Source organism: Lygodium microphyllum, chromosome 8 (assembly GCF_053477565.2).
Source record: "Lygodium microphyllum isolate KBCC chromosome 8, Lygodium_microphyllum_v1.1.10, whole genome shotgun sequence".
NCBI lineage: Eukaryota > Viridiplantae > Streptophyta > Polypodiopsida > Schizaeales > Lygodiaceae > Lygodium > Lygodium microphyllum.
The window spans coordinates 157,297,428-157,318,300 of NC_141142.1; the positions used below are offsets into that span (position 1 = coordinate 157,297,428).

General features: G+C 40.1%; 1 protein-coding gene across 1 annotated transcript in view; it reads right to left on the minus strand.

Moving 5' to 3' along the window:
- Nucleotides 1–10,946: 10,946 nt before the first annotated feature.
- LOC148033042 (uncharacterized) overlaps nt 10,947–20,873 on the minus strand; it is a 45,700-nt gene continuing 35,773 nt past the window's right edge. Inside the window, exons 3-4 of the mRNA XM_087684224.1 lie at nt 11,652–11,907; nt 10,947–11,301 (exon numbers count right to left, since the gene is read on the minus strand). Coding sequence (XP_087540350.1) covers nt 11,225–11,301; nt 11,652–11,907 — 333 coding nt within the window. The 3' untranslated portion in view covers nt 10,947–11,224. The remainder of the gene's footprint in view (nt 11,302–11,651; nt 11,908–20,873) is intronic.

The following is a 20,873-nucleotide window of genomic DNA, read 5'->3' on the forward strand; positions in this document are numbered from 1 at the left end:
AAGAGGATCAAAATGACCCCATCATGGCATTTGTCTTCATGCCCCTTTTGCTCTATGTTTTCTCCTTCATTTCATGCATGTTCAATTCTCACCTCCCATAATTTCATTTCATCTATAAGTTGCCATTTACTTCTCGCTGTCATTTGTCCATGTCCCCCACTTTATGCACTATATAAGGCCATTTTGACCACAAAAATGTATATAAATGTGGATTTTTTATAGCCCTTGACGGACACTCTGTAAATACACATACATCTTGCAATCCCCATTGGACCTCCATCATGACTTTCACTTTTAATTATGCACTAAAATACACCTTTGATACACTTGAAAGTATAGTGGCTCTACAAGCTTTTTTACGTCTTTAGCTTCAAAAGTGTTGCGAACCTCATTAAATTTCTCCAAAAAAAAGTGATAGACAATCATAATGTCAGAGCTCCAAAAGTCCTCTTCTCGACTCAAACTGAAGCTCACAAGCATGTGATAATTGTACATGGTACACATGATTGATAACCGCCCCCCCCCCCCCCCCCCCCCCCCACAATCCTGGATATGACAAAAGACCAAAAAACATTGAACAAATGTAATGGTGGCAAGAGAAGTGTCACTACTAGTCAAGTCCATCAATGGGATCTTCTTTTATTTTTGTGGTCTATGCATAAGAGGGAAGAAGTCAAAGTGCTCTTGCAGCCTTGTCAAGCACGCTTTTCAAAAGTTTCCCTTGGATCAAGATACTTTTCAAAAAAATGTGTTATGGTCTTCCCACAAGGTATGCCAATGGGATACAATCTCAACCATATCTTTGTTTTTGCAATGTTGATATCTATCATTTGTTATATGTGTGTGAATGTTCCAAACATCATGTGCAATTGGATGAAGAAATCCATCAATGTGAGCTTCATGTTTTCTACCAATTCTTCCACCATACAGTAGATGGATTTTCATGCATGGGTCAACTTAAGATCCATTGGTATTGAGGATTTGGTTGGGCTTACCTAGTGGTGGCCCTTGTCTTTGAGATATTTTTTGAGATTTTTATGTAGCTTAGTTATTTTATCGCCTTCTAGGCTGGCTTTGACAGTCGACGATTCAATAGTTTCTTGCTGCTCCAATCTAAGATCCATGGAACTAGACATGCTACCATGATTGGCTACACTTGATGCATTTTCTTATTGCAACACAATGTGAGAAATAGTCATGGGCTTCTATTACTATGTATTTTGGATAGCAAGGTCTGTAATTTTTGTGAAATTGTCTCTTAACTACAAATACACTTGTTTAGGAACAATCAAAGATGATTGTTTGTGAAAGCATGGATGACAATTCTCTCTACTTGTGTATCATTGTGGTTTTCTTGGACTTGGATTCCTAAGAATCAACAATGAGTGCAAGGGGAGTTGGGTTGGTTACTAGCTCATTTCATTGTTCATGGCATATTCAATGTTTACTATAGCAATTGTTGGGATATTAAGAGTTAGGGTGCATTTAGGAAGTCGTAATTGATGATTGCTTTGATAATGACCTTGCACCCTAAAGGAGGGCTTTAAACACCCACCTTGGTGAGGTGAGTAACCATTGATGGGTTCTCTTTCCTGTAATTGGTTTTCTATGATTGGTTCTTGCACTTGGATGGAAATGTAGAGATTGGTTGGGTTCACCTTGGATTGGTCTTTAGGTTTCCACTTATAACTAGTAGGCTTTCTCTCTTGTCTTACTAGAGTAGATTTGCTAATGGGTTGTTTTTGTTTATCTTGGGACATCAAGTAGTCCCTTGAGCAAGTGCTTATCCCCCTTGCTAGTTGAAGCCATAGATGGAGGGATTGAGGTGTTACCTTTCTTTTTCCCTTTTGTGACTCAAAGAAGGTAGACATTAGTCAAGCCCTTGGAAATGTCAAAGTATATTCATTTTTCAACAAATCCAACATTACACTTGTATGATATTTAAATGAGCAATGCAAGATAATCTCCTTCTCCATATCTTTACAATTTGGAAGAATGCAAAAAAGTGAGGAGATGCTCATATTTTCCATTGTTATCATTAGCTTTCGTTTTGCTACTAGATAATAGGGTTCGCTACCATAAGGATTGAGCTTTGTGTCTCTTGGTACTAGTTGCAGTTGACTAACTTGATCTCAGAAGTGAAACAAGAAGGTGGTGGAGTCATATAGCCTTCATCTATGAGAGAATTGACATTGACCTCTTTTTTTGCAATTAATCTGACTCGAAGGCACACAAGAGGGATGATTGGCTCGTCCTGGAAGTCCACATCGGTAGTTGTGATGGACCTCATATAGAAGCTTGAAGTGTCAGTTTGGAGTTTGTGACCAGCTTGTTGAATGAGTTCATCTTGTTGTCTGATTTCCTCATACTAAGTTTCCAACATTGTGATGGTTGTGTTGAGTGTGTTAGGCTCATTCACATGTAGTCTATGTTTATAATGTCCTAGAGGATAGTATTGTTTTATTCTAGAATAATTAAAGTGACTAGAGCCATTCCCTTTTAGGGTTTTAAGTTCTGTATTGCCAATTTTCTTGGCCATATCTACATGGTAAAGTTCAAGGCCTCTGAATTTCATCTTTTTCCTATGGCCTTTAATTCAAGTACATGAGAATCAAATCCCCTTTCTCAAAGCTTCTCCATTGCACGTGTTCTTCATGGTTAGGAAATTTATTAGTGTTTTGTTTGTGGATTTTGCTTCACCATTTGATTGACAATAGTACAGGGTTGATTTTTTGTAAATGGCAAAAGCAAGTGCTCCATCACTCCATTAATGAAACAAGTCCCTTGGTGGCTAATAATCTCAATGGGACAACTATGAACCAAGAGATGACTTGTTCCAACAAAGATTTAGTCATGGTACTATCCTTATTCTTGTTAGTGGCTTGAACTTTGGCAGATTTTGTCGTGTAATCAATTGCAATGTTAATATATCACTCATAGGAATATTGGTAGAAGGGTTGATGGGTTCCATGAACTCAATGCCCCATTTATCAAACACCTGACAAGTGATTACCAGCATAAGTTCAATATTATTCTCACATTGGCACCTTAATGCATTTTCACTTGTCAAACTACTTCACAAAATGTATTGTGCCTTCAAATAGTTTAGGCCATGATAGCTATGATTGTAGAACTTTATGAGCTATGGCATTGGCATTAAAATGGACACTTGCTATCCCTCCATGTGCTTTTTGTAGCACATCTTCTATCTCATACTCACAAACATATCTCTAAGAAGGGGTTCCTATCCTACCTTATAAAGTAGCCCTACTTTCATTTCCTAGGATCGAATTTTCATCTGAGTACATTGAGACTGGCCTTTTCTATTAGGTGTTTAGATAGAACTTGTTTGAGCATTTTCATAATGTTATTCTCCCAATAGGGTTTTTAGATCAACCTTCAATATTTGGGTCTTCTCTTGTATTATGAGTAAGTGGGAGTCACCCCTTATCACTTGAGACATGTGATTGGCCATTGCATAACCACCATAAAATCAAACTCTAGTAGAAGTAGAAACCACCATGCTATGTGTCTGTGTGGCACACTATTTATAAGATTTCTTGAATGAAAAAAACTAATCTAAAGGTGCATCAATCAAAGACAATGAGAAAATGATGATTCAAAGGATGAAGCCTTAGATGAAGAACTTGAAACAATCAATTATCACAACGATGGAAAAACCATAGAGGAGATCTTCACAAATCCCACTCCTAAAAATGCATTATTGCTCCACACTAGTTGACTAAGTGAAATAAACACTAAACCCAAGTTGCTAGAATTTCTTAAGCTTGGGAACTATGAAGAAGCCATACTAGAGCTACCAGAACTAGCCACTCTATAGTAGGAGCACATGTGCACATGAATATGCACATGTGCAAATGTGTGTAGTCTTAGGTCCACTAATGAAGAATTTTGGTTATGTTGTTTATTATCTAAAAATTATCTCATATTTAACTCTATAGAAAGAAAGAAATATTAATCTCTACTTAGGCCAAAGTTGACCCGTGAGACATAACCATACACAATGATAATTGTCACTAAATATCAAAGTGTGATGTAGTAAGCTTTGATGATTGATGGTGACCTACAATGCAAAGAGAGACTAAGTGATATACAAGAGAGGATACTAGAGATATAATAGAGGGATCATGGGGAAATATGTGGAGCTATATATTTCTCATTGTGTACTTGGGTATGAAGATACAATAATCCCTAGCCCCACCCAATTGAAATTAGTGATGGGTAGAATATGTAATACATCCCAAGAAGATAGTTTAAGGGTAATATATGGTCTAATCTCCTAGATCTTCCAAAGTGTTGGTTGTGGCAACGGTGAATCTTCCTCATCTCTCTCTCGTGTAACCTCTACGTGTTGTATGCCTACCTTCCTCGTCGATGTGATGCTCTGATCTCCTTTTCTCTCTAGATTGTCACCCCTCTCTATGCAAAAACTGTGTGGTCACTATTTAGAAGAAATTAGTGAGTTTTGATTGTTTGTCTCCCCTCTTGTAGTACCATCCTATAGTAATGCTGTGCTAGGCCTGTGAATCTCAACCAAGGGTCGACCTAAGCAATGCTACTCTAGTGACTCCATGACTTTAATGCAAGCTCCACATCTGCATATATAGTGCTTCTCGCTTTCCATCTCCTTCCAACATAGTGTACAAATCCGCTTAACTCATGGAATATGAGTTGTTGTCCCTACCTCAATCTCAAGCTAATGAGATTAAACCCTGAGCTAGCCAATGGCTACCCATATCTCATGTGGCATATAGAAATCCAAGTATCTAGATCTCACATTAAAACAATCCATTATAGTCCTCATGAAGTGGTCTTCATAGTAGGACATCTTCATGGGAAGGGATTCCCATGGTGAGATCCATATGAATTATATGTGTAGCTCATAAGAATCTTGTCACATGACCAAGTTCATCTCTAAGTAGTAGAGGCATATGGAGGGAGTCAAGGTTGTACTAGAAGAGAGGGAGGTTTTTCGTCTCCATCCCATATCCTATGAACTATATTGTTCAACCTCTGCATACCATGAGGTCTCATGCCCTACCCAAGGTAGCTCCTCGAAGGCCTCAAATGCTCTTCTAGGTAGCCTATCCAAATGCATGGCACACACTTTATGGATAAAAGTAATAATCTAGAAAAGAGCCTCTAACATCTTGGGGGGTGCAAAAAACTCTGCTCTCTAATGATCGCATATGGTACGGATGGCTTCCTACAAATGATCCATGAGAGCATGATGACATGTGGTCTCCCAACTTACATCCATAGATATGTAGCTAGGCCAAGGGTCCAAACTAGTGCATCGTATATTAGGGCTAATGTGACCAATGTATCAAATAGCCAATTCCATAGGCAAGGATCTTGGAAGTGTGTGTAGTAAGACTATGACTCCAACATGGCCAATGTAACATTTACTTGTGTGAGTTGATCTCTTGCTTCCTATGCCATGGTGAATTTCCCCATTGATGTAGTAAATGTGACTCTCGAGTAGACATATGAGTCAAAGACAAAGACAATGTCATCAACATAAAGCAAAATGGAGATCAATGTATCTCTGTATCCACTTCATCTCCTCCTTGTGTGATGTGGCTCTATATCTCATCAATATAGAGTCCAAAGAGTACACCACCCTCTCATACAATGCATATCTACTCCAAATCATCTGTGATGGGATCCCCCATGTCTACAACCCTTGTAGCAATCTATCCCATGAAACTATGTGGAAAGGTTTACGAAAATCCACAAAGCAACAATAGAGCTTCCTCTTCTTCATTTTCGTCTACTCAACCATGGTCCTCAAGGTGAAAATATGGTCGTGTAGAAAAACGCAAATCCCTCTCTCTACATGTGCACTGAACTCCACCATGAGTAGCTTGACCAATGTGTGGCCTACCATTTGTGGACATGCATAATAATGTGTATGGTTCACTCATCTGCCAGAAAGTCTTCAACTAGGGCCATGTTGAACACAAAGGCAAGGAGAAGAGCCATGGTCTATATAGCATGAATCAAATCCTCACCTTGTATAATTGTGGTCCATCAAGTGTCCATGTCACAAACGCTCTATCGCTCTCTTGATCATATCCTCTATGAAGGTGGATGTGGTAGAATAAAGCTCCAATGGATGAGGAATCAACAACCTATGGATGAGAAATCATTTAGAAAGCCTTCTACCAAGGCCCTATTAAACATCAAGGCAATGAGAGGAGCCGTGGTGTCTATAGCATAAATGAAATCCTCATCTTGTATATTTGTGAAATCCATTGAGCATCCCATGTTGCACATACTCTATCGCTCTCTTGACCATATCCTATTGAATTGTTAGCACATATGTTAGTTCATGGTTGAGTCTATGCATGTCAGTGGGCTAGGGCACCATGACATTCCTAGATTATTTAGGCATTTTATGATTGTCATTTCAGCATTTTGTGACGGTCGACCAGCATTAAATGTTGGTTGGCCTAACATCATTTATGGCTCTATTTATGCCTATTTATTCAGGCTCCTCCACACTCATGATCATCAGCCATCATATGTCATTCATCATCTAACAGGTTCTGATGGAGGAAGAGGAGCAGATGTCAGTCCTTCATAGTCGGAGGTGACTCACATTGGTTCTATTGTCTCATATCTTGGTATATGGATTCCATTTCCCAAGTATCTCTTTGTTTCCAAGTTATTTTGTGCACTGTTCTTTTCTTTTGCAATTCACTTCCATCATTGCATCCACTTCTAACATGGTATCAAATTGTAGGATCATTGTTTTTGCTTTTATTTTACAATGTTTCATATTTGAGTTTTGAATTTTTGTCTACTGATTAGACCCATTTCTGACTATTGTGACCGATTTACACCCTAGGTGACCTTCCTCTGCTAATTTTCAACCTATTATGCTGCTATTTTCTCAATGTTTTGTAGTTTTCCATCTGTGTTTGCATATTTTTGGGGTTGTTTCAGGGCTAGGGACCTATTATTCACCCTTCCAACATTGTGTTTTGGGAACAGCTTACTGAGGTGACCTATTTTCCTGTAGGTCGATTGCATTTATTGCATATGTTGTCGTCTGCATTTTATTAAACAACCTCTGCATTTTGCTTTTTTACTCCTGTGCAAGGTTAGGCAACAAATTTCATGCTACTTTTTGGCTATGTTTGGTCTGTATTTTCCTTTTGTGATACATTACTTAGCTTTAGAGAGTATTCATTTGCATCCAATTGTTGTGTTCTCCTTACTACACTCTAGTTACTATTGATATTTTCTCTATGTGCTTTCTTTACTACTTTAAACTTATGTAATCCTTGTATCTGTATTTTTTGCATACTTTTCTCCCTAAAAATCTCATATCTATCTTAATCTTCTCTGTATCTTCCTCCTCATGACTCCTCCAACATCTCCTCTTGATGGCCATCATGCCAACATTATTTACTCATCTACAAATGTTATGTTGGAGACTTGTTGTGTTCAATTTTAGGCTCCTCTGAGGATGCTCTCACTTGGTGCTTCACATGTTCCAGTTTCTAAGAGGGGTGGCATATGACAAAAGAATAAGAAGTCTCCATGCTATTCTTGTGGTAAGAAGGAACACCTTTGAAAGGACTACAGGACATTAGCAACTTTATGAAAGGAGTAGGTGCAGACGGCGAGACGAAGGGTGCTGACTCTCTCGACTAGTCTTCCTCCTTTCCATGTTCAAGTTTAGGCTCCTGCTATGTGGCCCTAGTGATGGTTGCATGGGCCTTTTTTCCATGTTGCTAGTATAGATGATGTGGTCATCCCTCACAACTCTCCAATGCCAGAGAGGGAGTGTGAGAGGGTGGTGAGATGGGGTTGGTACACCTCATCTATACAAATATACAAGTGCACAAGTTCCCAAGAGAGGTTTCCATGACACACCTCGATGTTTGGCAAGTTCAAATATTGGAGCTGGGATTGATGTCCACGTTCATCATGAGCTCGATCTTTGACACAGAGAGCAGGTTTGGCTTCCAATCTAAGCTCACATGAGGAGAAACTTTAGTAGTCAATGTTTAGAGGCATTTTTGACACGCTAGTCTTGTATGCTACTGTGAGACATTGTTGACAAATATTGAGAACTACTATGATTCTTCTCTATTTTCAAGAGCTTACACAATCAACATCAACATCAGGTTCTCTCCGATGCACCTTGCTGGTGGCTTGCACACCCATTGCTTGGGTATCCATGGTTTTACTCATGTGGTCCTTGTTGTATGTACTATGATGGGACATTATCATTGTATATTGTATTGTATCAGATCACCCATGATCTGAGAGTGTATTAATAGATATGTCAATTCATGGTTGAGTCTATGCATGTCAGTGGGCTAGGGCACCGAGACATTTCTTAGATTATTTAAGCATTTTGTAGTCATTTTAGCATTTTATTTTGATCAACCTAACATCATTTATGACACTATTTTCACCTATTTGTTTAGACTCCTCCACAATCATGATCATCATGCATCATCTATCATTCATCATCTTACAAGTTCTAGTGGAGGGAGAGGAGCATATACTAGTGCCTTCGCAGTCAATGATTCACATTTGTTTTGTACTATCTCACATCTTGATATATGGATTCCATTTCCGGAGTATCACTTTGCTTCTAAGTTTTTTATGCAGTGTTTTTCTTTTGTAGTGTTTCTCTTTCTCTTTCCTTTGTCTCTTGTGTACAACAGTCTATTACAATAGTTTTCCATGTTTCCATCACTACATCCACTCCTAACAAGAGAACCATATCTTTAGGTCACTAATACATGAAGTAGCATGGCTCTAATAGTTCGCACCAAGTTGTGGCTACATCTTGACTCATAAATAAGTGATCAATGTCCCAATATTGTGCCTCCTCAGATACTTGCTACTTACAATGAGTCATCTCTTTATGAGCCTTCTATTCGATGATAGATCCTAGTCTCCTCTAGGTCTAAAGTTATTTGTATAGTTCTATGCACTCATCATCATACCATCTCTCATGGATTTCATCTCATCCTCTCTAATGCTTAGACAAGCTACCATATTTGTGGAGACAAATGGACTCTCACTCCATTGTTAAACAAAATCGATGCATATTTATCTATGCCCTTTTCCCATGCTCTATAAAGTTCAATAGTATCATTATTGGACTAAACTTACGCAAGACACCAAAGTAACTAATGTGTTAGGTTTCTTTCCCTTTGCATCCTCTTTACTTTGTCTTTTCTCCTTACTATATATTTAGTTAAAAATGTCCCTTTGTCCACAAATAAAACATTTATTTCCAACCATCAATTATTTATGCTTAACAAAGATTTTCCATGTCCTACCCTTCTTGTCAACCTTAAAAGTCCACTTCGATGACTTTTTTCTCATCATCCTTGAAGCCTAAAGACTTTCCACACAATGCATCAATGTTATTCGTTGTCTCAATGAGTTATAACATACTAATCACAATAGCTTTAATGCTAAAAACCGAAATCTCTTTAGACAGCCTATGACAATACTTTCAATTTGCTCAAACAGAGAGAGAACATGATAAGTAGTAATGAACGATAGCACCTCCCAAAACTTTTCTATTATGGTGCTCCAAATACTTGCATTGCGATGCATTAAAATTATGCCACATAATCATCACATCAACCTCAAAGGTACTCAACCATGTAGAAGCAAACATTTACTTAAATTAAACACATATTACCAATACTTTACCTTGCATCAAAATTGTACACCCCCATTGCAATACATTTTCTTTCACAAAAAAAACTACCTTTCACATTTTTGAACTTGATTTAAGTTTCCTCCCAACTAACCAATATAACACTATTGAATGAAAATGAAAGCTTTCAATCTATCTTATACATCGCTAAGAACTTGAAACTTCACACCTTTACCATCCTCATTGCAATCTTTTGCTTTGCTAATCAATATCAAGTTACCATAGACAAATGGCTACAAAAAGAGTACTCTTTTTACCAACATTTTGACCAACATTAAAAGATTCATTTATATAGCTAACAATTGTATCATATAACTAGCAACTGTGTCATGAGTTCCAAGCATACCACACTATATAGATACCAAATTAATTTCAATACTTGTCTCCACCCAAAAATTGATTGTATCCATCCACAACTAAATTCACTATGCCATCTCGACTCTGAAGTGCTTGTGTATTATTTGACCCTATAATTGGTAGCAAATTAATTAATACATAGTTCCTAATGTCATTAGTGACACCTATTGGTCAAATAAAATACCCTATGTCTAAATTGACACCAATAACACCTAGTACCTATCAACAACTTCCCAAGGTTCTTGGGCTATCATTGTGAAATAATTAACTTGCACATCACATGTGCATCTCACATTTATACATTTCATTAATTACTTAATCAAATATTAAGCACAGTATCAAAATTTCACAACTCTATGATATAAACTATGTTGGTATTCATAGTCTCAAAGATTGCTAGTGTAATGTACCGAAAATAATAACCAATGGGCCTCTCTAAAAATGTTGTACTCTTCTCAAGTCAAGTAATGCCAATTGGTTTCTTTTCGTGTCAATGGCACCCCAAATGAATTGTAAATAAAATCCAAATATTTCTATCATATATGTTGTTGAGACGTTTAAAAGGACGTTAATAAAAATCTCTCTCTCTCTCTCTCTCTCTCTCTCTCTCTCTCTCTCTCTCTCTCTCTCTCTCATCCTAATCTTTAATAACCAAGTTAAAGAAGACTCTCCATCACATCAACCATTGAAGTGCTACAAAATCCATTGATAAGTCAATAATAAGATCGTCATTTTTCCTTAACTTGCAAATTTATCATTGAAGCTGTCCCACCGAAGCTCACATAGATGAAATAACAATCTTCAACTTCTCTAGATGAATCGGTGGTAGGATTACTCTCTTTGTAAGTATTGAACTTAACCAAAAAAGAACAAACTTTATCAACTTGTTTACTTGTGGAGTTTTAGAACATGTAATACAATTGTTTAAAGGGAGGATAGAAGTCAAGCCACAAAATCCACTCAAGTATGAAACTAGATTGAAACATTTAAATTAAAAATATCTTATTGCTCTGCATGAATGCACTCAAAATAGCCGACATACTAGCTACAAAAAGTTTGGAACTTTTCCTGCAGTCTTCATTCCTATGCAGCCCACCTAAATGACAAAATAGGAAGCTTCACCTGGAAGTTCACACAGTTGGGCTACTTCAAATCAAAAATTTCCTGGTAGAAACACACACTTAGGTGGGAGTTTCTGTAGGTACTTGTTCTTCTTACACCTGACAAACACAAAAGGAGGAATCCTGTAATCTACTAAAAAAACACAACTCCATAAGGAAAAAGATACACACTAGTGACAACCATGCAGCATGTAAAACATCTTGTTTACAAAACAATCTCAAAATCTGTATGCTTCCATGAATGCCAAAAAGTTGAAATATATAAAAAATTTGAGCCGCTAACTGAAATCAGCAGGTTTGCACAGCCAGACTCTCAAAAACCTTATCCCCCTTTATTATGTAAGAATTTTTAGGCAAGCTGCAAACTAACGGTGCGAAAAGCAGGCTATGGTAATGAATGGAAGCAAGAAACACACACACACAATGGAGAGAAGAATGAAGGAACAGACCTCTTTCGGGTAATGGCAGTGGTTTTTCACAAGAAGAAAATGCCACCTTATATGCAAGTGAGCATGCTATCATTGGGAACACAGATTTGCAACATGAGACGGAGTCAATATCTGATCCTTGCAGGCGCTCAGCTCTCCTTCCTTCCTCAGCTTGCCACAAGGTGCCTGGAGTGGCATTCGCAGTAGCTGCAACCACCCCACCCCACTGAAGGAACAAACTCTGATCTGAACAGAAAGCTGCATATGGAAGTAGCCCCTGCACATGCAAGCAAGGGCTCCACATGTCAATGAGGGCACCTGTTGACTACAACCAGACGAAGAGAAGCAGCAGATGATGAGGAGAAGATGACAAAGAAGAGAGCAGAATGCTGACTGTTAGGTCCAATGATGGTGGCAACTTCTATATAGGCACAAATACCCAAATGTGGCTGACTGCAGCCCTAATGGGCTGAACTGCAGAATATATGGACCAGCTCCAGCAACATACATGCCTATTGACACTGGAAAATGCACCGCAGATGTTGGGAAAAGCGACTGCAATGCAGGGAATAAACCTGACTGAAATTGCATTAAGGAAAGATACAGTCAAATCTCCCAATGTACTCAAACCCCAACGAGGACTCACATTCAGGAGATGACAGCAGGAATACAATGAATGCTAACTGAGACAGGTGCCAGAAGGCACATCCCAAAATCTGGTAACCCTCAACTAAATGTGCACGGCTAGCCTGTTGCAGGCCTAATAGTGCGAGTGGCCACATCAGACATACCATAAAAAGGCCCAATTCAAAGGATGGTCTCATTACAAGGTCCACAAGCTAATACAACCCACCATCATGCAAATCAGTCCAAAAAGACTCTCGGAGAGAAGGTTCAACCCTAAATATTTGAACCCCATTATGGAACATAAAGGCCCTCAAAAACTAACCTCTAGCCTTCTCAGTCTAGAAATAGAGGTCCCATGCCCATAGCACAAACTCCCATTGTAGAGTTGCCACCAATGGTGACCAATCTTCAGCTCAAAAGATGCCAAAGTCATCCCTCCCTCTAAATCACAAAGAGTAATAAACACAGACTTGATAGTCTGTGCTGCAAAGGCAGCATCCTTTGCAACCGTGTAAGATGCCTTAGCATGATGGATGCAGGTGTGGGGATTTTGGCACTGATCCTCTATATGAGCACACTTCTGCAATAAGAGCATCTTTTGAAAGATCCTTCTCTCTCTTTCCCTTGCCCTCATTCCTTTCTCTCTAACCCTTCCCTTTCTGTTTGCATGCATTAACATCAAATTATCATGCATGAATGCCTACTTTTACTCCTCAAAAACAGCCACAAAAAACTTTATTATAATAAAAGGTTTTACGTTAAACACTAGGACAGATGCCCAAAAATCCCCTATATAAGGACATGATGTGGGCATCCAGTCCCATCCAACACTCTTGCTTTTTCATTACCAGCAATCTGTCAGAAGTGGGTGCAGTGATGGAAGAGTAGAAGACTGCTGTAATAGACTGCACAACATGAGAGAAGAGAGAGAAATGAGAAAGCACAAGGACAATGTAAAGAGAGAACTCAAAGATCTTGTCCTGCATCCTTTTCCTATCATCCCGTGGTCAACACGAGAGAAGAGAGAGAGATGAGAAAGCACAAGGGCAATGTAAAGAGAGAACTCAAAGATCTCGTCCTACGTCCTTTTCCTATCATCCCGTGGCTATCCTTTCAGTTATAATTTACACGTAAGCAACTGCAAAAATAATTAAGAAATTTATAAAATTTTGAGAAAACTTCTAAAGATTCAAAAATATCCTTTACTTGTTACACCTAACCTGATAATTATTGTCTGCCCATCCATCGTTATTGCCGGGTACAGATGCACACATTTTGATGGTCAACTAGAGCATTCTATTTTTTTTCTATAAGAACTTTTTGTCCATGGTTCTCTATACTTGAGAGAACATCCAAGATCCATGCTTGTCCCTATTTACTACAATTCCTTGTCAATGTTTTGAGGATAAGGTTTTGTGAGTCTATGTGACATTTTGGAACCCAAAAATATGCCACCCTTGTTATATTCATCTTACTTACCCATGGGCTACAATACCAAGCCCACTACACATGCCCAAACTCACTCGTGAGTAGACTAAACTGCTAACACCCTCTCTTGGATCATGGGTGATCTCATACAATACAATGATACAATGATAACAACTCATCATAGGTCATACAACAAAGACCACTAGAACAGAACCATGGATATCCAAGCCGTGGGTGATCAAGCCAACACCAAGATGCCTTGGAAAGAACCTAATGTCAATGTCAATCGTACCAACTCCTAAAAATAGAGAAGAATCATAGCAGCTCTTTGTGTCTATCAAACAATGCATCGTAGTAACATACATGATAATCCTGTCAAAAATGCATCTAAGCATATGAGAAGATGGAGTCCCCGCCTTTGGCAAGATTGCCAAAGTGTCCCCTCATGTGAACTCGAACTAGGAGCCAAGCCCGCTTTCTGTCAAGTAACAACCCATCATGAACCTCGATGTCAATCCTAGCTTCAAGATTTGAAAACCCACCAAACTTCACTTGATACAAAAGGAAAGTCCCTCTTTACACATGTATACCTATATAGATGAGGCTCACTTACCCCACCTCACCACCCTCTCACACTCCCTCTTTGGCATGGGAAAGTCATAATAGATGACCACATCACTTGTACTAGAAAGCAATAGAAGAAGGGATTGCCAAGCCCTTCCCTCAATCTAAAAAAGAGGACATCTCCAGCACCTTGGCCTTTATCATAGCTAGAGGATTTGAGTTGAAGTCAGAGAAGGAGGATAACTCAACGGAGTCATCCATATCTTACTTCTTCTTATTCTCATTCTTCTTCATTGAAGCTACAAATGCCTCATCATGGCCTCCATACTGAGACGGAAGCCTCCCTTGTAATCTCAAAGATACCTCATGCTCCAATAGCATCAATGATAGATGAGCGAAACTAACTGCCATGGATGATGTCTCCACCCGCAAAGCATTAGCTACTCAATCAAACTCCAAAGGAAGTTTATAGAGCACAGTCCACAATAAATAAGTCTCTAGAAGTGTGGACTGTAGTGCTAAAGTTGATCATGTACTTGTGTAACATGAAGTAAGAAAGACTGGACAGTATCCTTACGCTCAAACTTCATCTACTGGAGCTGTCCATAGAGAGTAAAAGCATGCACAATTGAGGAAGCCTTGTACAACATCTAAGACTTCTCCCATACCACTAAAGCTATCCCGCAAGAGGAGACGGCCGATAGAATATCTTTAGAGATATATCAAAGAAGAGCAGAATATGCATGGGTATTATCACAATCCCATATAAGCACAACTTTCTTATGATTGTCCTAGTCCCAATCATCTGGAAGAGGAGTGGGAAGCTAGAGACGCTCAATAGCTCCAAAAACCACATACCATACTCGTTTTTGCACAAACCATGCTTTCATAACAGCACTCCATGTTAAGTAATCAAGGTTGTGAAGTTTGTCATCAATAAAAGGGCAAGGGGGAGCCATCTCGAGAGGCCAGGAAGAGAAGATAAAGAATTGAGAGAGAGTACAACCAAACACAACACAAGTTGCATAGATGATGAGTTCACATGCAATGGCAAGAGGGGCTGATCAGAAAATGATTGCAAAATTTGAGATAATCAGGGTGAAAATAGTTGGGAAACACAGTTAGAAGGCTGAAAAACTGTCGACTAACCTGCACAAGCATTAAATGCAGAAAATGCAACAGCTGCAAATCAAAACACAAACAGATAAGACATTAAAAGCAATCATCAGCATTAAATGAATGCAGAAAACCAAAAACAGAGGAAACTGAGATAAAACGTAGGCTTCAGGGGCAGAAGATGAGGTAGATTTGGAGTAGCACAGGTCGCCTAGGCCGCAATAGATAGTAGGAGGCTGATCAACAGAAAAATAGGGTGAGGGTAGACTATCCACCAAATAAAACAGCACCCAAAGCCAGAACATGGACGTCTAATACCATGTCAAAAATAGGTGCAGCGATGGAAGCATAGAAGACTGTTGTAATAGACTGCACAACACAAGAGGAGAGAAAAGAGAAACCACTAGAACACTGCAAAGAGAGAACTCAGAGATATGCTCAAGAAATGGAACCCATGTACCGACACTCGTGTACAACAATGAGTCACAGGTTGTGTGGGCCCTAGCACCGGCTCCCTCTCCAAAACAGAATGGCCATCTTAGTGATTATTTAGGCATTTATTGCTGACCCACCAGCTGCCATATTTGGCATATTTTGGGCCTATTTATTCAATGGCTCATTCTCCTCTCATTCAGTCATCATCATTCTTCAAGTGGCCTTAGTGTTGGAGAGAGGAACCGGTGCCAATGCACACGGAACCAATAACTCACTATTGTACGCGTCATTCTCATGTTTGGTATATGGATTCCATTTCCCGAGCACATCTCTGAGTTCTCTTTCTTTGCAATGTTCTTTTGTTTTCTTTCTCTTTTGTCTTATGTTCAACAGTTTACTTCAGCACTTGTCTATGCTTCCATTGCTGCACCACTTCTAATATAGTATCAGATTGCAAGATCTAGGTTCTTGCTGCAATTTTTCTACCAATTATAGGTCTTTCTCCCCCCTGCACATCAAACCTACAATTTCAGACCAGCAACCTGTGTTTTCAGCCTGTGCATGGATTCTAGCTTGCAATCGTCAGTTTGCTGCATTCAATGCTCCCTCAGCCTGCGTTTTTCACTTTCTGCTCCTAAACATGGCTGGTTGACTATTTGTACATGCCGTTTTTGCTGTTTCTAACAGTTTTTGACTGGTTTTTCTTCGTTTTGCAGCCATTGGCCTTCATTTCTTATCAGACTTTTTGTTACATTGCATGTGAACTCTCATTTTGAGAAATCTTGCTGTTGGTTTGGCTGTATTCTCTCTCTATATACCTTCTATTCTCTATATTCTCTTCTTATCCTCTCCAAATGGCTCCTCCGTGCACTTCTACAGATGATACGTTACATGGACCTGACTATCTTACTTGGAATGCTGTGATGAAAGCTTGGTTTGTGCAGAAGCGGATTTGGTATATTGTATGTGGAGCTATATTCCTCGGCCTCAGCGTGCTTTTCCTCTTCTCGAAGATTTTGATGAGGACAACCATAAGAAAGCTGTGCTTACATGGGATTCGGACGATACACATGCATATTCGGCACTGCTTTGGTGTATTTCTAAAGAAGTTCTACCGGCAGTTACCTCCTACGAGACATCACCATAAATATGATCGAAGCTTTAGATGTTGTACGAGGCACCTTCCCCCATGTGTGCTATGACCCTTTATGGACAACTTCAATAGATGAAGTTTGAGCCGAAGGACACCATTCAATCATTTTTGCTCTATGTTACATAGATACAGGACCAGCCTTGACACATGCAATCTACCCTTCCAGAGTCACATCTAGTGGGAACGGTCCTCAACAAGCTCCCCCCGACGTTTGATGGAGTGGCAAATGCTTTGAGGGCACATACATCATCTACACCTGTGAGCTTTACACAATATGTCCTCAATGTTGCTTGAGCATGAGGCATCTTTGCATTTACAGGACAGGCTCTCATCTCATTATGGAGGTTCCAGTGAGGCCTTAACAGCTTCAAAGAGGGGTGACAGGAAAAAGAAGTTGAAGGCCCAGTGTTATCACTAACGTAAGAAGGGACACTTGCAAAAGGACTGCAAGGAGTTAGCAGCCTCATGGAAGAAGCAAGAGACGAAGATGAAGCAAGATGCAAACACCTCCGACGAGTCCTCCTCTTCCTTAGACTTCAACTCCGATCCTCCGGCCAAGGAGAAGTCCAAGGCATGGCAAGGATCCACTTCTTCAAACAAAGGGAAGGGCTTGACCTTCCTCTGCTACTTTCTCATGTAGGTGATAGTCATCCCCCACAACTCTTCAGTACTAGAGAGGGAGTGTGAGAGATAGGGCAGTTGAGCCTCATCTATATAGATATACAAGTGCACAAGTTTCAGAGAGGGACGTTCCTAATGCATTGACCAAAGTTTGGCAGATTCAAATCCTAGAGCTAGGATTGACATCTAGGTTCATGATGGACTATTTCTTTGACAGAGAGGAGGATAGGCTTCTAGTTCCGAGCTCACATGAGGAGACACTTTGGTGGTGTTGACCAAAGGCGGAGAGGCGGGGAATTCATGGTCACATATGTTCAAAGACATGTTTAACAGGATGGTCTTGTATGCTACTATGAGACATTGTTAACGGACACAAAGATCTGTTATAACTCTTCTCTATTTTCAAAAGCTGATACGATCGACATCGACATCAGGTTCTCTTCGAGGCACCTTGGTGGTGGCTTGATCACCCACTACCCGGATATATATGGTTCTACTCTGGTAGTTCTATGTTGTATGGACTATGATGAGTCATTATCATTATATCATTGTATCATTGTATTGTACCAGATCACCCATGATCTAAGAGAGGATATTAGCCATCTAGTCAACTCATGTGTGAGTTTGGGCTATGCTTGACATTATTGGATATGTTAGGCATTTTATGGTGGCCATCTTTGTGATTATTTAGGCATTTATTGGTGGCTGACCGGCTGCCATATTTGGTATATTTAGGGCCTATTTATTCAATGGCTCCTTCTCCTCTCATTCAATCATCATCATTCTTCAAGTGGTCTTCCTATTGAGAGAAAACCTAGTATCAATGCCCACACAGCCAGTGACTCACTGTTGTACGCGTCATTCTCGTGTTTGGTATATGGATTCCATTTCCCGAGCGCATCTCTAAGTTCTCTTCCTTTGCACTGTTCTATTGTTTTCTTTCTCTTTTGTCTTGTGTTCAGCAGTTTATTTCAGCACTTGTCTATGCTTCCATTGCTACACCACTTGTTACACAACTGTTTATGCACAAACCATGCTTTCATAGTAGCACTCCATGTTAGGTAAACAAGGCCGTGTAATTTGTCATCAGTAGAATAGTAAGGAGGAGCCAAATAAAAGGGAAAAAAAAAGAGGAGGAGAGAGAGTACAGCCAAAGCACAACACACACTCTGTGATTAGTATGATGGCAAAGTGTATGGGTTGGGCTGACATGTATAGCCCCAAAAAATAGGACGAGTCGGCCCATAATTATCAGCTGACTACACAAAGAAAAACAAGCCAACTACCTGACTGCACATGTGGCACCGGTCCCAACTGCTCCTGCGCATGCGAATTTAACCTACGCTACCACATGGCACCTGTCCGACTACCCATGTCTGATGGAAGCTGCACGAACTACCACACAAAGAGACCAAATTGCAGGCGACTGCTCTAGAATGCCCAAACTACTTAACCAGGGAATGACCATATCTCTAACACCCCCTATCAAATCTTGGACAAGGAATGAGGCTATGGGATCTGGAATGCTACCAAAGTAAAACCTTTGGAAGCACCTTCATAAACAAGTTGACAAGATTGTCCTCTATCTTGCAATACACCACATCAATGGTCTCATCCAAGAGCTTCTCCCAAATGAAATGATACTAGATCTTGATGTGCTTTATTCTAGCATGGAACATAAGGTTCCGTGCCAAAGCAATGCAACTCTCATTGTCACACTAAAGTGTAATAGGACTTGACTGCAAGAAGCCAAGCTCCCCCAATAACCTTCGAAGCCATATGGTCTCACATGTAGTAGAAGACACCACTCAATACTCCGCCTCAATCGCAAATAGAGCAACCGCGGGTTGCTCCTCACTACTCCATGAAATAGCACCAGTACCCAAGGTAAAGCAATAACCTATCATGGATATCCTATGATCCAATCCCACATCTCCAACCCAATCTAAATCACTCCAACCTATAAGAACAAGATCTGAACCATCTGCACCTGCTGGATAATAGATCCCTCGATCGAGGGTCACCTCACGAACCGCAAAATTTACAAAGCAGCCTACCAATGCAACATCTTGCGTTCACTTATGATCCCGGCCAGCAAACCGACAACAAAACACAAGTCAACATGAGTGTTGAGGAGCCATATCGAGGACCCAATCAACTGCCTATAGTGGGTAGCATTTGCCAAAGGAGAATCTACATGGACCATAGCCTTCTAGTCCAAATCCATAAGAGTAGAAATGGCCTTACAACCCTCCATCTCAAATGTGGCCAAAAGCTATTGCACTACCATTGCTAGGAGATGAAATTCCTCTCAGAGTCTAGTAAATCTCATGGCCTAAAAAGAAATGGAGAAGGCCCATATCCGTCATCTCAAACACCTCGTGTAGTGCCGCCTTGGTCTCCGTGACTTTTTGGGCATGGTCACCTGTCAAAATAAGATCATCCACATAAAGCACAAACAACATGTACCCTCCAGCTGAGGTGTGGACATACAACTAGGGATCGGAAGAGGAACATCGATATCCCAACTTCCCTTGGAGGAACAAGTCTATCTTCTCGTTCCAAGCACGTGGAGCCTATTTGAGGCTGTAAAGGGCCTTCTTCAACCTATACACCCGTCCATATAATGAGGAAAAGCCAAGAGGCTGCTCAACATATATCTCCTCCTTCAAATCACCATTGAGAAAGGCCGACTTCACATTAAGCTGATATACCGGCCATCACCTATGGTTGGCTAAGGCAAGAACGGCCCTAATGATAGCCATCTAAGTTGTAGGTACAAAGGTGTCATGGAGATCTACCCCTAGCCACTGTGCAAAGCCCTTTGCAATAAGCCATGCCCTGTGCTTATCCAAAGTACCATCATTGTGATATTTGGTCTCAAAGACCCATTTCACACCAATCTTCTTCCTATGAACGGGCCAAGGCACAAGATCCCAAGTGTCATTCCGCTCAATAGCATCCAACTCCTACTCCATAGCCTTCTTTCAATGTTGTGGCTACAAAGCCTACTTTACAAAGGTGGGCTCCCTATCCTGTATGGCACGGTTTATCAAACGATAGTTGGTACCAACAAGCTTGGAGGTATGTGTGTGGTTCCTCCAAGACCACCACGGGCCATCCTGTGACTGCCACTCCTCACGAACTCCCTCAATCCCTGAATCACAAAGTGTGTCTCAAGCCCAACGAGGAGGGGCCCGGATCTCTCCTCGTAGCACTTCATCTACTGAAGTCTCTAGAACATCCACTAAAGTAGGGAAGCCGGTGGTGAAGTAGTATCCTCATCCGAAGATGAAGCA